At 36.9% G+C, this 16546-nt stretch overlaps 1 protein-coding gene across 1 annotated transcript; it reads right to left on the bottom strand.

The window, feature by feature from the left end:
• Positions 1-4373: 4373 nt before the first annotated feature.
• Positions 4374-15731, bottom strand: LOC109090802 (protein mono-ADP-ribosyltransferase PARP14-like). The gene is given in 18 exon segments (XM_042754399.1): positions 4374-4534; positions 4536-4651; positions 5078-5240; positions 5243-5257; positions 5624-5760; positions 5945-6182; positions 6489-6925; positions 7054-7236; positions 8219-8395; positions 8865-8924; positions 9014-9160; positions 9457-9514; positions 9597-9818; positions 10602-10835; positions 10938-12434; positions 15187-15304; positions 15475-15487; positions 15489-15731. Coding segments are annotated over 18 exon segments (4134 nt in total). The 5' UTR covers positions 15649-15731; the 3' UTR covers positions 4374-4375.
• Positions 15732-16546: the final 815 nt, after the last annotated feature.

The following is a 16546-nucleotide window of genomic DNA, read 5'->3' as shown; positions in this document are numbered from 1 at the left end:
CCGTTGAGACGGTGATCGAGAAGTTCGGGGAGAAGAAGACGCACTCCGCTGCTTTCAGATCCTTCGTTCCACGAAGGTCCAGGTCTGAGCCCGAACAACATAGGGGTCCTGGCCTGTCTCGATCTGAGGATCAAAGACGGGCACAGAAGGCTAGTGTCGCGACTCGCGCTCCTCCCCCACCTGCGGACAGGGGTAAGAGGAATTGTGGGTCACAAGGAGGTAAGCAGAATCTAAGGGATGTGATCCAGACAAGGCAGCGTTCTCGTCTGAATAAGAGTTATACTGAGGTATCTACTCATTCCCTTTATGGATTTTTAACTTCTGCTTTTATCCTCCCCTTCCTAATTCCCCTGTAACCACCAGCTCTCCAACCTGATCGAGGTTAGGTGGAAACCTCTAATGCATAAGAGTCTCCTATGCTGGACCTATTTTGGCTGGTTCTATGTTCATAGCAACCACCTTACTGATGGTCCGGACTAAAAGGAGGTGCCCCTTGAGTGGGGCTCCAGTGCAGGAGGGTGGGAGTATAAAAATAACCCTTTCTGTATATAATTACTGTATATATATATTGCTGGTGGTTATGTGTCTAGTAATAAACTCTGTGAGTTTCCTTTGCAGTGCTCAGTTACAGTGTTTACTAAACACTCGTCAGCCCATTTTTAACATTGTACATAAAGACAATATTGTGTAAAGATCACTTTTTATTCCCATGCCTTCCCATGCCCCCTCGCCACACAGCAGTTTCATCTTCCCACTGAAAGACGTATAGGCTTGCCACAGGCTTGCCTACTTGCTTTGTTTTGTTGAAGAGCTCCAGACTGAAAGAACAGGAAGGCCACGATGACATATCAAGGCAACAGGGCTTGTGAGATCAGATTAAATATGAGAAAAAACGTTGTTCAACAACATCATTACAGTTACACACTGTGTCTACACAAGTAATTTAAACACAGTGGAAACATTGTTACCTTACCCACGTTAATCAATAATTCACCCTTGAGTTAAATCTTGCCCATGTTAACTCACCTATGTCTGCAACCCATATGTGGTTTTCCCACAGCTCTAAACCAGCACACAAGTAAATAGTAAGTAAATAAGTAAATAAGACTTGCACACTCTATTTCCACATATAGGCTTGTGTGATGAATAAAAAGAAAATGTAAGCTCTGAAATAATGCGTTCACACGTTTAAAAGTTTTGGATGTGTCGCAATAGAGCATGCAGCTTTAGCCAGGGTAGACATATTTCACTTTTGACAAGAATAAAACAAGCAGGGTTGCTCATTTTAGATTTCAGTAAACAAAAACTTGATAAACAATTGTGTGAATTATTGGCAGATGTGTCTATACGTGCTTGGAGCTGTTGAATGAGGCATCTACACTCTAGAAAATAAAGGTGCTTAAAAGGTTCTTCACAGCGATGCCACAAGAGAACCATTTTTGGTTCTACAAAAAAACATTCAGTCAAAGGTTCTTTAACCTTCTTTCACCACAAAAGAAAAAAAAAAAAAACTTTTGTGAAACAGAAAAGTTCTTCAGATGTTAAAGGTTCTTTTTGGAACCATTTAGACAAAAAGGTTCTTCTATGCCATCGTGAAGCACCTTTTTTTTTTAAGAGTGTACCTATATCTATGCTATGATAGGGAAGATTTTCAGTGAATAACTCAAATTTGGGCCATCATATAACTTACTAACTTAGTAGGTTAACTTAAATTACTTATTAATGCACACATGGACTAGTTTTATAATTCGTGTTTTATGGCTTGACTGACAAACGTGAACAGCATATTACAAGCGTGAGTCAATACCCTGATCGCCCACATACATCATGGAGATGTCTATTTGACGTCTGCATCTGCAAAAACATATGTCTTTTAGATGTTTATGATTTAGCATGTATGTAAAAAAGGACAGCTTATCTGCATCGCAATCGGGTATGACAGCAATTATAGTGGTTTGAACTACTTCATTTAACACCTCACCCGTTACAGTCGTTCAAGTTAAAAACAAAAAACGGTTTTATTTTGTAGTAGTTCTTGTATACTCACTGGCGACTCTCAAAGAGCTTGTGTTAAGGACAGGAAACCAGAAACCAATCACAATTCATGATGCCAAAAATGTCAACCAAAATGATGTCCTGTTAAATGGATTTTCGAAATGCAAAAACTTTTCAAAGTTCTGCACGTCAGTGGGAGAATTTTAATATTTTGTAATCGGTAAATTTCTTATTCCTTATATGTATAGCTAATAACCCTAACTTAAATAAAGCAGGCTGAATCTATGTGTTCAACTACATTATTTAGAATTAAGTAGAAATGCAATACAAAAAATACAAGAAAATAAATATTTAGTTTTATTTTTACAATATAGACAGGTCGTATTATGTCATAATTTTTCCTGAAGTACTTCCCAGGTTGATGTAGTGAAAGAATTTGCTAGCTCTGTATGCAAATTGAGCAAACTCCTTTCATACAAAAACACATCAACAGTTGTCCTCCTGATAGCCAGGCCCTGAAGCGGACATGGGAACTGAGAAGGAAGTATTGGAATACTGTCAAATGAATTTTAACAACCCTGGTTATCTTGAGTGATGAATCGATTGTCCCTGAAGCTAAACGTATCCATAATTGCATGTCACTTCTGTGGTTTGCACAAGAAGCAACAATATAATCTTTCTATGGTCAGACATAACTATGTGAGACTCACACAAGTATTTAAATATCATTTGGTCAATCTTACAGACCACCTTTGCCAATTATGCCGTGGCAAAGGCAAAAGACCGTAACTTTTGATTTTTGTTGAAACATTATTTCTTGATATTTTTTGGGACATTCAAGACATCCTTTATCATGTGGTATAGTTATCTTGAGTCAATGTCATTGTTTTTTTTTCCGAGAAAATAATGGGTCCGTCTCAAACCTTAACAGCTTCGGAAAAGCCCCGGAGAAACCAAGGCAGAACACCTGTATACACCAGTTACCGTTACCACCGCTCTTTGCACTTTGTTCGAGAATGGTCAAAATTGAAGTTTATGCCCTTTTTGACTTTGTTTTAGCCACACGTCAATATGAAGTTTATAATCTAATTTTAATTGACGGTGTAGACAAACGAGTTAGATATATTGCAGATCTACTATCAAACAGCTCACATATAACAAAGCACTGTGAAGACTAGATACTTTGGCAGCAATACGTAATCGTGGGGGGGGGGGGGGGATACCTTAAAAAGACTTTTTTTCTTCTTTGGTGTAATGCAGATTATTCCATCAGGCTATCACTTCTAGTTGGATGCGTGTGGACTCGAAAAGCCGTAGCTAGCATGATCAATCATAAAATCAGTAGCCTACTAACAGTTTGCAATAAATCCATATCCTAACTTTCTTGTAACCCGATTAAAATCAATCCATGGTGATGAACCTCATCGAAGATGTTAATCCACAAGCATTCTTCCCCCCGAGCATTAATCCCCATTTGTTGGCATTCACATCAGTCCACAAGTCATTCTTTGTAGGTTAGGCTATTTTATAAAATCATCATATAAAAGGCAATTATGCTTATGGCCTAGCATTCTTTTAACGTTTATTGGTATAGCAAATCATTTGGTATCCACGGTATCCCTATGTTTTACGTTTAGTCTGCTTGTTACGATCTAAAAAAAAAAAAAAAACCTTTTTGTCACATACTATATGCAATAGTCCTATAATGAGACAGCTCATGATCACTAGAATTTGTAAGAGAGGGTGTTATTAATACCTATTTTGGTAAATGGTGAATCATCAAGCAAATATTGATAATGTGTTAGTTACTGTCTTTTGCCTTGGTGTGACTCTCATGTTTTGTAGACGATGCAAAGGCAGAGTACATTAACTCTTCAAAATAAGGGTAAAATAAAGTTTGAGCTCACAATTTTTTTATGTAGATATTTTTTATTACTGAAACATCTAATTGTTAATTTCCAGTGTCCTACCTATAATTAATTTGGAGGAACAATTGTAAAAAACTGTAATTTTTTACTCAGTTTCACACTCGAGCGAGTTAAGGTCTTTTGGCCTTTGTAGGGCAGAATTGATATTGCACATTTTCTGCTCATAAATTCTTGTGAAGTTTCAAGATTTCCTGAAAAAACTCTCATTTTTATTTAGCTATCATTAAACGTGCCTAATTTGAATTCATAACTGGTTAGTTTTAAACACCATCATATCCGCTGAGCATTGTTTGTTGTGGCATAAAGCTAAAAAGTATCGGTAACTAACTAAATCAAACCCTCTACATAACAGTATCACTTTAAATGATTACATTTTAAATGTAAGATTAACAATAACTAATAACCGTTTAAAAATCTCTGGATTTCAAGCCCAGAGTTGGTTTTGCAGAAGTTCATTTGAATGTGATGAGGTAGTCTGGATAAGCCTGGCAGTCGTGAAACCCAAACATGGAGGGATTTTGAATATTATCCCCCACACTGTCATAGAGGCTCAGGTGCCACGCGCACAGGGGGCTGGCCCTCATGTCACCCTGACCCTGAGTGTATAACCCGTAAGCACACACGAGCCACAAACATGAGCTGATTCCCGTCGCTGCAGAACTGCATAGGTAGGTGGGCAGAGTAGCTTGCGTTCACAGCGAAGTACGTCCCATGTCCATAGACGGTGGCTGAGAAAGGTATAAAAGTAATCATTATCATTTAGTCTGCAAACTGAACAATTAACGAGACCATCAGTGACTGACTGGGAATCTGTTTACTAGACTGTTAAACTATAAAGAGGAAGTTCATCCAATGTTCACCCCCCCAAACCTACATTCTGGTCGTCACTCATTGTTGGGGTTGTCACTCCTTACAGTTATATGCATGACTTCACAGGACTATGAGTGAGTCAGCTGAACTTCACTTTTGTTATGGTGCATTTAGTCACTTTTTTGACCTGGACAGTCATAGTCCCACAATTAGCCGAGAGCTGTTCATAGAGGTTTGAAACAATGTATATTGTGTCACAAACAAAGGTAGTGACAGAATTTCCCATTTTCGGGTGGACTGCTAATTTAACCAACCTTTAAAATAATAATAAAAAAAGCAGTTACCATTTTGCCCTGCAAAATTGCGATTAAGTTTTGACTTCATGATGGATGAGCAGGACACCTCTGATGTGCCGTGATAAAGGTTCTTCTCTCTTGCTCCCACAAGAAGACCATTTCTGTTTTCCAGCTCTTTTTTACGCGCCTCGTATAACCGCCGAAGATTCATGTTCTGGATGCGCTCGTCTGTTGAAATACATTTGCACTCAAACAGCCATGTACAAATATATTTGATGGACTTCAGATTCACATCTGTTGTTCGTCATAGAAGCAAACTATAAGGACTGTACTGCCATACAAAATGAAAAGTGAAAACGATGTGAAGTGAAGTATGGTGTCACATACTCAGAATTTGTACTCTGCATTTAACCATCCAAGTGTACACACACAAAGCAGTGAGTAGTGAACACACTAGTCTTGTTTTAGAATAACTTTAATCCTAAAGTACAACTAGATATGAATGAAGAGTTTATGTAGTTTTTCAAAATCCTTTTTTATGTCCTGCAATTGTTTGTCACGTTAAGCACACTAAGATGGTATCAGCTGTCAAACCTTGAGCACTGTTTGTTTGACTGTCGTCTTGAAGCCCATCTTCACAGTCTTGTACTCTGTAGATGATGGATCTAAGACAATCACTTTTAAGAGGTCACTCTGACTCATGTTGTCCCAGTAGATTGGCAAAGAGAAATCTGAAATGCAAAATAATGAGGGTTTTGATTTAGCTGGATTACTATGTATCAGTTTATATTATAGATGTAGATCAGTGGTTTTCAACTGGGCAAAGATTTGATCTTATGTATCTGTCACAGTATCACATATATATTTAACATAGTCAGGGTCATATTTTCATATACTAGGAAAGCGGTTTCTCACCTGGAGAGTTCTCCAGTCGTTTGAGATAGGTCACCTGTCCTGAATCACATGATGTGGCCTCCATCTTTGGCAAATCCACAGTCCATTTCACACCCTGTGCATCCTCAATTCCATCTTTCACATCTCTTTTCTCAAGCTTATAATTCGCGTCTTTTGGTACCTTCTGCCAAATGCCCCGTGGTCCCAGAATGCACCACGTGACCTGACTGAAGAGGAAGGTCTGGTCCTTCTCTCTTACCTTAGAGTTTGGGAGAAATAAAATGTTTGGCTTTGCAAATGAATAATAATGAAAAACAATGAAATGATTAGTATACAGTTGCAGTGTATGTGTGTTTGTAAGTCAGGATCAGGAAAGGTCCACAAGCCAGGGCTCAAACTCAGGACACGTGTAGATACAACAGCACAATGTCGGCGCGCTACCCACAAGGCTATCGGCATTGAATATTATTTGCAAATTCTATGCATTATGTGCTGAGGCATTTGTGTGTAGAGCTAATTTATTTTTAATTTATAATTTATAATGTTAATTCATTATTATTCTCACCTGTCTGCGAAGTGCATCTTGTATCAGTCTAACCACCTCATTCACTCCGTTCCTCTGCCCTTTTACTACCCATCCATCAGAACTGCTCTGTTCTATCTGCAGATGCAATGAATTCACTTTAGAGAGCAGCTGGTCCATCTCCTCTTGAGTGAGGCGTTCAATCTCATCAGCAAAGAAAGTGTGTGTGGAGCACTGGTCCTTATATGCCTGCTGAAGATCTCTGCAGGCATCAGAAACATCATTATTGGTGTGGCCAATGACTAGAAATGCTGCTGTGCTCTCTGTGTCAGGTAAAGATGTCACTAGAGAACTCAAGTCCAAAGCGACTGGTAAGGGTACGGAATGTGATCTGCTTGATCTAGTTGATCCACTGTGCCCATTACTGGTTGCATTGCGTCCTCTGGTGGTTACACTGGTAAGTACAAGTGGTGCTGGAGCTGAAAAATGTGAATGTGCAAAATTAACACTGTAAAAATATTGAAACATTTTTGAAGAATTATTTTCTATAATGCATGAGATGGGCAAGAAATAAAAGTGCCTCTGCATTATGCAGATTCATTCTCACCTGTTAACTGTGTATTACTACCAAAAATTTGCTTTGCTGCCGCTTTGAATGCCAGGAAAACGTTAATCTTCAGCAGAATGATCCGAATGTTTTTGAGACGTTGAAGATTCGCTCCTTGAACACCTTCCTTTACTCCCTCTAGAATGGACTTGGCCACCACATTTGGATCCAAACCTCCTTGTCCTGCAGAGCCCACACATTAACCTTGACATGGCCATTTATGATGCCAAAACATTCCTACTATTTCATTCATTTGCAATTTTGAGTCCATATCTTGCAATTCTAAGTTCATCTCGGAATTCTGAGTTTATATCTCATAATTCCTAGTTTATATCTTGCCATTTTTAGTTTATATCTCGCAATTCTGAGTTTATATCTCATAATTCTGATTTTATATCTTGCCATTCTGAATTTATATCTCATAATTCCTAGTTTATGTCTAGCAAGTTTGAGTTTATATCTCACAATTCTGAGTTTATATTTAATAATTCCTAGTTTATATCTTGCAATTTAGAGTTTATATCTCACAATTCTGAGTTTACATCTCATAATTCCTAGTTTATATCTTGCAATTCTGAGTTTACATCTCATAATTCTGATTTTATGTATATCCATTTTGAGTTTATATCTCATAATTCCTAGTTTATATCTCACAATTCTGAATTTATATCTCATAATTCCTAGTTTATGTCTAGCAATTTTAAGTTTATATCTTGCAATTCTGAGTTTATATCTCATAATTCAGATTTAAGATATATAGCCATTTTGAGTTTATATCTTGCAATTCTGAGTTTATAACTCAATTTTGAGTTTGTCTCGCAATTTTGACTTTATATCCTGCAATTTCGAGATTATATCTTGCAGTTTTTAGTTTATCCTGCAATTTTGAGTTTATATCTCACAATATTGAGTTTCGATCTTGCCATTCTGAGTTTATCCCATAATTCATAGTTTATATCTCGCAAATGTAACTTTATATCTTGCAATTCTTAAAATTATGAGATAAGCATTTATTTTCAAATTACAGTATTTTTTGCTCTGAGGTGGAAACAGACCTTCATCGTTTTAGGAGATAGTAAATGGGGTAAAAATACATAAAACAAACTACTTACTACTACAAGACATCAATTTTTTTCACAATGCAAGTAACAATGACGGTACTAACCAGCACAGATCGCAGGAATGGCCACAGACCTGTAGAAGCCGTGCTCACATTGAACCACTATTTCTTTTGCCAAGGTCTTGGTAACATCAGGGTTTCTCTCTCCACAAACATGCATGATTGTCTTACAGGGGAAGCCTCCTGGTGGGGTCGTGAAGATCTGTCCGCTCGCTACCTGAGCTGAAGAATATATGTAAGGGATAGTGTTAGATGATATATTGCATGTATACTTTTCATTAATTAAATCCTTTATCTATTTTAAAGTGTCATTTGGTTTTCTGTATTTTATTAGATTTTTTTAAAAATGCCTAAAGAATTTCTGCATTTGTAACTATACTTGCAAACCGACTCAGTTTAGTGTATGTAGTTTCTTCAAATTTTCAAAAATCAAACTGTTTCTAATGAAGGCATGCAATCCTGTTTTAGTTAGGCTAAACAGGTTAGGTTAGGTTAGTTTCCGGGGAAAGTAAAATTTGATAGATAAGTCTATCAATTCCATAAAACTTTGTGTTAAAATTACTTTAAAATACATACATACATAATTAATATCAATCAAAAATCAAAAACGAAAAACAAAATAATATATTTAATAAAATCTAAAAAAAAAAAAAACAAAATATACAAAGTAGTTTATTTTTATTTTTCTTACCGCCTGTCAGTTGAGCCTGGATTTGAGGTCCTGCCTTAGTAAGGATGTCCTTACACACTCCTGTGATGGACAGGTTAAACACTCTCTTATGTTTTACATAGTGTATTAATAATGTTTTGGTTATTAAATTACAAAATCTGCATGAATACCAGCTGTCTGGAAGTCCTTAAAGTCAGTGGTGTTCACGATGGCATCAGTAGTCTCATTAGTGATGTCTCCAAACACTAGATGGAGTTCAATCCCATCTACTGGTATGATGATCTCATCAAGGTCAGAGGTCAGTGACTGAAACAGAGCTGTGGTGACAGATAAAGACATGTACAGATGTAAGAAACTTTGGAAGGTTTAGTTAAATGTAGGAATTTCCAATACACAACAACAAATCCTTTGTGCGCATGAACACTATTGGCCAGTTAGACTTATTCTGATTGTCATTTAGACATTTCTCATTGACTATTTTTCATTTTATCACACAGCATCATGCTTTTGATATGCCATAGTGTCAAAATGTGCTGTGGCATGTTCCTAAGTTACTATATCTTACCTGTACTGTAAGTGAGCTTATCTATATATATAAATAAATCTCTCTTGCCTTTCCCTGTGTTGTCCACCATTTTTGCACTCAGATTCCCACAGACTGTCTGGAACATCTGCAAAAAAAAATTCCAAAATAGGGTTAAGAATAGAGATCACTGAAATAAACTGAATACATATGTTATATAGATAGCTTACCTCTTCAGAATGAGCATAATTAGCCATTATTGCGATACAAATGGTGTCCAGACAACCAGTGGGTCCAGATAAAAATTCACAGATCTCATGAGTAAGAATATTAACAGAGTCTTTGACCGGTATTGACAGCACTATGCCAGGTCCAATTACTGGCAATGCAACAGATCCCCAAGAGTTCTGCTTACACAGCTCAAAAATTCTGCGAAGTCCAGAGCGAAGCGCCTAAGACAAAATCACAACATCAAAAAATACATTACTGATGGCAAAACTACTAAATCTTTGCATATTGTTTTTAAAACTCTCACACTAAAATTTAAAGCTATGCATGGAATAGCCCCTTCTTATATATGTGATTAAGTCATCCTGTAAATGCCTTCTCGTTGATTCTCTTACTCTTCAGCAGCCTCCCTGTAGATTTAAATCTATAGGGGAGTGAGCTTTCTCTGTTGCTACACCCAGGTTATAGAAAGCTCTTCCTCTTACTGTTAGAAATGCTCCCACATTAGCCAGTTTCAAGAACTAGTTGAAAACTCATCTTTTTAAAATTGCTTATTACATGGTTCTGTGGAATACTTGATTGTTAGCAACTGCTGTCTTCACAGAAGCTTTGCGTTCAAATATAGTTTAACTCCAATCAATATTTTGTGTCTAATTATTTATTTATGTGGCAAGTAGCCGTGTAATAAGCAGATCATGCTTTGTGTCAGTTCCCTGATTACCCTGTCGGGGGTTATTCATGTGATAACAACCGGCTGGATGTTCATTTTCCCTTACTCACATAGACTGTCATGATTAGTACTCTGTTGTGTTGTACTGTAATAATTATTTTATGACTTATAGTTTCCTTGTATTATATTATGTTTGTACTTCTGTATTTTATTTGCTATTGTTTGTTGTGCTTTGGGTTTTGGAAAAGTGCATTATAAATAAAATAAATAAATACTATATTTATTGGTTTCTGTAAATCCCATCCATTCAATATTTTCTCCTTTTTTAATGTCATACCTTTTCGCTTTTGTGCTTGTTTCCTTTCGGTGCACATTCCACAAAGAAAACCTTGGAGCATCCCAACGCTGGTGTCGCATCCACCTCCAACACTTCTCCAGGCTTAAGCTTGTGCTTTCCCTTTGCATTGTTGAAGTTATTTTGAAGCTGCTGTCCTGCTTTATTCAACAGGGATGATCCAATCAAGGTTGAGGTCATGTTTGTTTGAATCATCGGCGCAACAAACACATCTGCCTGTATTAATTATATGAATCACATAAGTTACTCAACAGTTCTGTTTGAGATGTATAACATATAAATACAAAGTAATTTAAAACAAATATAATTTAGGCTAACCTGCTGTTGTTCAAGACTACCAACCACAACGTTAATGTCTATCTCTTTGTCAGAGACCAGAGAGTCTTGGGAAGATGCGGACGTAAATGGTAGACTGAGACTGCTCATGTATTTGGGTACTTTACCTCTTTTCTGCTTATCATCAATAGGCAGTATCCTAACCATATAAGAGTTCTTCACAGATTGCAAGATCCTTGCACCTTCACTTTGAAAAATCTGTTGAACTCCAGGTCCTTTCACCTCACATCGTTTAGTGGCAAGCCTCTGAAGGCATGACTCAAGGCTGTCCTTCAAACTCTCAACTTCACAACGAGGTCCTGTGAGGTGGACACATGGGGAAGGTGAACTTGTTGGCTTTATTTCCACACTGCTCTTCTTCATGCCGCCAATTGCCAAGATCTCAGAGAAGTGTTCTACCATCTCTGGACAGGGAAGAGGCAGGGAGACATGATGGATCTGATGGTTTTGTTTGTATTCCAGCACCATGTTCTTCAGCTTACTGACTTCAGTAGCGTAGCCCACAAGCTGAACCTTGGGGTCAGGAGTTGATTCATCCTGGTATTTAAGCTCCACTTTAACACTTTTGTGATTGGCCTGCTTGACGGCTTTGCTCAAATCCTCCTTCAGCTTAGTAAATGCAGAAGATTTCTGAGCATTTTCCAGGCGCACAGTCTCCAAGCACAAGTCTCTCTGCACGGCAGCAGCCGCCTCCTCTAAAGCTCCATCAGACAGACTCAACAGAAGAAGATCTGAACCTGAAGTCTCGAGCATAACCGGGCTGCGGAGGCTCTGCTGAAATCGGTTTTGAAAGTGCTGTATACCGCCACTTGATTCCAAAAAGGTCATAAGAGGATGATGAGATGGGATCCTCTTCTCTTTGATTCCTTTTGCTAATTTTAAAAGCTCATTTTCACCTGCATGGACCTCTTTCTCAGGACCCTTTAGGAGAATGCCTGCTCGTTCCTGTGTGATCTTAAGCGCAGGTAAATTAGATTTTACGTATGGCTCAAACTCCTCTTTGATGAGGTTAAATTGTTTCTCAGACACGCAACACTCTTTTTGAACCTGCTGCTTGTTCTGCAAGCCACTTAGAAATGTTAAAATCTTCTCCACTTCTTTTCGTTCTCCAACCACCACAGCTAAACATGTTAATTCTTCAAAATATATTTTTAAGTTATCACTTTGAAGGAAAGAGTTTTCTTCCAGAATCGCAGATTTGTCGCTTTCGACCTCAAAGTGGATGATATAGCGTGACTTTAGAGTCTCAATCGCTTCGTCCACTACAAATTCCCATTTCTTCAGGGAATAAACATCTTCAGTTCCTGGGTCCTTCACCACCACCAACTCTTCAGAGTCAATGTTGATCTTGAAGGTGCTGGAGCTCAAAGAGACATGTTTTTCCAAATCTGAATGTGGCTTTTTACATTCACTGAGGAAGCGTAGTAGATAATGGTCCAGTTTAAATACCTTTTCTTCACTTTTTGCACTTGCACATTTCTAAAAACAAAAACAAAAAAACATTAAAGATGTGATGCAAATGATTAATGTAATGACCCCAGAACGGTTCAAAAAGGTATTTTCAACCTAGAATGTTGAAAAAAGTGCAGACTAAGGATGCTCAGATCATATGCATGTCGATGATTAAATCATCCATACTTAGGAAAGAGAACGCTAAACTGCTAGTGTAACATAAGCTACGCCTGCTGTCAGAGAGTGAATTTGCGTTCTCATTTAGATGTTCTGTTGTTTTTGTTTTGTTCAGTTCTGTTTTAAGCATTATAGTTTCATAAACCTAAAGTCAGACCATTCTGTTTTTGCTTCTAATTTAAATCAGAAACTGTTCATGCTACAGTCTAAAAAAACACCATTTGGGTTATTTTTACTCCAAGGGTTGGGTAAATATAGGACAGAACTCATGTTGGGTTCATTTTACCCAGCAAACTGGTTTGTTTATTTAAATCTACAGTCTGTAAGTTTTGTCTCTTTGTCGCCATCTCTGTTTGAAATGTGCAATTGCAGTTATTTGCGGAATTATCATCTTTACGTGGGTTGTGCATCAGCACGGTTCCTCAGCGCAGTTGAATCTAATGTTTTGATGCTGTCAGCCAGTGGATATTGTCATCTGAACAAGTAAGTAACATGTCTGCCACTTTTGTTTTGACCAACTGAGGAAAAAAAGCATTAGCCTACAATAAATTGCGCTACCAATGCTGATTAAATCTAACAATCGCTTAGCTCAGGGATCTCCAACCCTGCTCCTGGAGAGCTACCGTCCTGCAGAATTCAGTTCCAACCCTGCTCCAACACACCTGTCTGTAATTATCAAGTAGCCCTGAACACCTTGATTAGTTGGTTCAGGTGTGTTTGATTGGGGTTGAAGCTGAAATCTGTAGGATGGTAGCTCTCCAGGAGCAGGGTTGGAGACCCCTGGCTTAGCTCATATCACATCAAACCATGCAAATGATTATTAGTTATACTTTGTTCTCAAATTGTTAATGTTTACAACATCAACATTGCATGACTACGTGTATTTAGTAGCCTAGTGTGTATCAGTGTTACCTGTAGATTTCATAATATATAATTGTCATGCCATTCAAATTTAATATAAAGAAATTGTTCTTTTAACCCAAAAAGCAAATTAATGTTCCTTAGAACTGGTTCTCTCTGAAATACAAATCTTGTGTAATCCCACATATCTGTAATCAGATGCACATTTAAAACTGGAATGCAATCTGTTTTCAGTCACTTACATGTGTTTCATTAAAACATAATCCTTTCTGGATTACAATCCACCATTAAAATGATGTTTAATTATTCTAGCTGCTTTGAGAAAAGGCTATAAATGATCTGCCACCTGTAGCATCCACATACACAAATCACGATAGCCTACTGGCCGGGACTACTTCATGTTTACAGACGTGATGTTATGACGCAAAGTCAAATGGCGGCATGATTGTTTTTCCCGCCGAAACCTACCAGTACCACTTAAATTAGAACACATTATTACAAGCTTACTGTTGTGAATCAGGCTTAAGGAGATCGTTTTGAACACTGGCTGGTTATGTACTTGCTCAAATATTTATTTTGTATAATTGTTAACCAAAAAAAGTTACAGACTGCAGCTTTAACCAATCATAGTGTTGATTAATTTTACTAATACTAGAAAAAAATAATACATGTGCTTTGTAATTGGAACCGCCCAATTGGTAGTTGTGGTGCTTCTTAATTTTCAGTGGGTGTTCCTAATTTGTATTTTTTTTAATTGGAAGCACCACTGCAAGTAAAAAGTTAAATTCAAGCCCTGTATTGTGCAGGTATTAATGTTCTCGTGAATATCAGATGTAAGTGCAATGCTTTTTTCTATTGATTTGTAGGGTTGTCTGAGTTTGTCAGACAATGTTTTCTTTTACTTCCATATCTGCAGGCTCATTGCAGGGCATGAGAGGACATACACAATTTTTATCACGTATATTCTTTGTAATTTGTTTTCCTTGGTATTGTATTTTATTTTCTTCTGAATTTTTTTTTTTTCATTTTGTTTTGACTGGTCATTGATTGTAACAACTATATTTATACTCCAGGATCCCTTTTAAAGCAATTGCATTGTGCAACGTGCAGTAATTCCCTTAAAGATTATCACAGAACTGTTCTGATTGCAGTGTATCCCGTTAGGTGATTGATGAATTTATGGTATGATTATTTGCATATGTAAAGGGAAGTATTGTGTGCATTGTTTTTTTATTTTATTTTATTATTTATTTATTTATTAGTATTTATAGGGTTTACAACTTGCCTTGTCTGTGTGCATTTCTTTACTTCTCTTTATTCTGTCTTGCTTGGAGTGAAATTATAAGTATTTATATATGTATACGGATGCGTAACAAGAAATTAAGTTATGTGTTTCTATACACCAACACCCACCTTTGTCCTTTAATTAGGATATAAAATTTTTTTTATTAGGATGTACATAGCTGGGTGTACTAAAAGGCACCTAAAGGCCACAGTTATTATTGAAATAAATTTTATTGCAATCTTGATATGATATAGTTTATTGCCCAGTCTTTTCCCAGACCATCCTTATTGTCAAGCCCTATCAGGTGATTTCAGAGAACTATGGTATTTACTTTACGCAGAGAGTTTCTCTCTTTGCTTTTGGAAAAACTGGTTCGACCATCTTGTACAACCAGGAAACAAGGCACAGAACGTATATAAATAGAAGCAAAACAGTTGTTTGTTTTGTGCCACTTACCTGATTTGGAGATTCTTTAGATTGTTTGCTGCTTTCAACAACATTTTCACACCTTAATAAAACATGGATCTCCTCTTGTCCTTCTATTTTAATGACGTGATCCTTTCGTTCTAGTACTCTTTCCAAAACAAATAAAACAAATATTCAACATAATAAATAGTATAAATTATAAACATAAAAAACAAATATTACATTTAATTTAAAAAATATAAAAAAGCTTAATTAAGATAAAAGCATGGCACTGATCATAACATGGTGCAAAAAAAATAGATAGATAAATAAAACAACCTTACCTTCTCTTTCCATAAAACTTATCTTGTAAGTGGTGTCACCCACTTTGTTGATCTCACACTCTCCCCCTCCAGACCTTCTCCTGATTTTAAAATACTTTTGCATTTGTCTTAGTTCTGCATCAGAGAGATTCTCTGCCTCAAAAAACACAGCGTACTTGTAGTTCTCCATCTTTAATATCTTGTTGTGTTGCGCTTCGATATAAATCTAAGTGCTCTGAGATCCTTTCACTTTTGCTTTTCATAGCCACTCCTCCAGCTTCCTCTTGATGCCGTGAGACTATTTAAGTGGCACAAAACATAGAATTATTTAAAATTACGTTAAAACAGTAGAAAATCTGAGTGGCACTATTTACATGGAACAAAACATAGAATTATTTACAACTACCTTAAAAAATATACACATTATATTTTGCAAGGCACTTAGCATTTCTGCAGCAGTTTATTTCTGCTTCAAAACAAGTGTTATCGCCAACTACAGGGCTTTGAAAGTACTAAATCTTGTGCGTTTTGCCCTTACTCACCCAAACTAGTCAACAAGGCTACTTTATGTGAGTGTGAGTTCCTTAGCAAGTAGTTGTGAATCACAGGTGTTTTATATATGAGATGAGGACATGAGGCCGAAACCAGCACATCCAGTGCAAGAAGGCTTTGACTTTTTAATTTTACTTAACATTATTTTGTTTATACTAAAGAGACCTTTTTGAAGGATATAGTTTTGTTGTTGTTTTTGCAATTTCGAGGTGCTCAGTTTTATTTTGGTTTTAGAAAATAAATGTGATTGCTCTCCTTACAAATCATCTTCACAAATCAACTTTCTTGTTTTTGTTACATATACATATATTTGGACTTTTATGTAATTCCCTGTCTCCTGTGATATTTGTAGTCAGTTTGTAGTCTGTTTGTTCATTGGTAGCCCTTAATTAGTCTCCCCAGGTGTGTCTTGTTATCTTGTTAGCCCTCTGTGTATAGCTCTAGTTTTTCTTTATTTCTTGTGAGTTGTTGAATGTAATGGTTGGCTGTTTGTCTGCCATTCTGTTCTTTGATCCCTTTGGTTTATTGTTTGTTCT

Source organism: Cyprinus carpio, unplaced genomic scaffold, assembly GCF_018340385.1.
Source record: "Cyprinus carpio isolate SPL01 unplaced genomic scaffold, ASM1834038v1 S000006510, whole genome shotgun sequence".
Taxonomy (NCBI): domain Eukaryota; kingdom Metazoa; phylum Chordata; class Actinopteri; order Cypriniformes; family Cyprinidae; genus Cyprinus; species Cyprinus carpio.
Note: the sequence above shows the minus strand (reverse complement) of the source record. Positions and strands in the feature narration are given on the sequence as shown.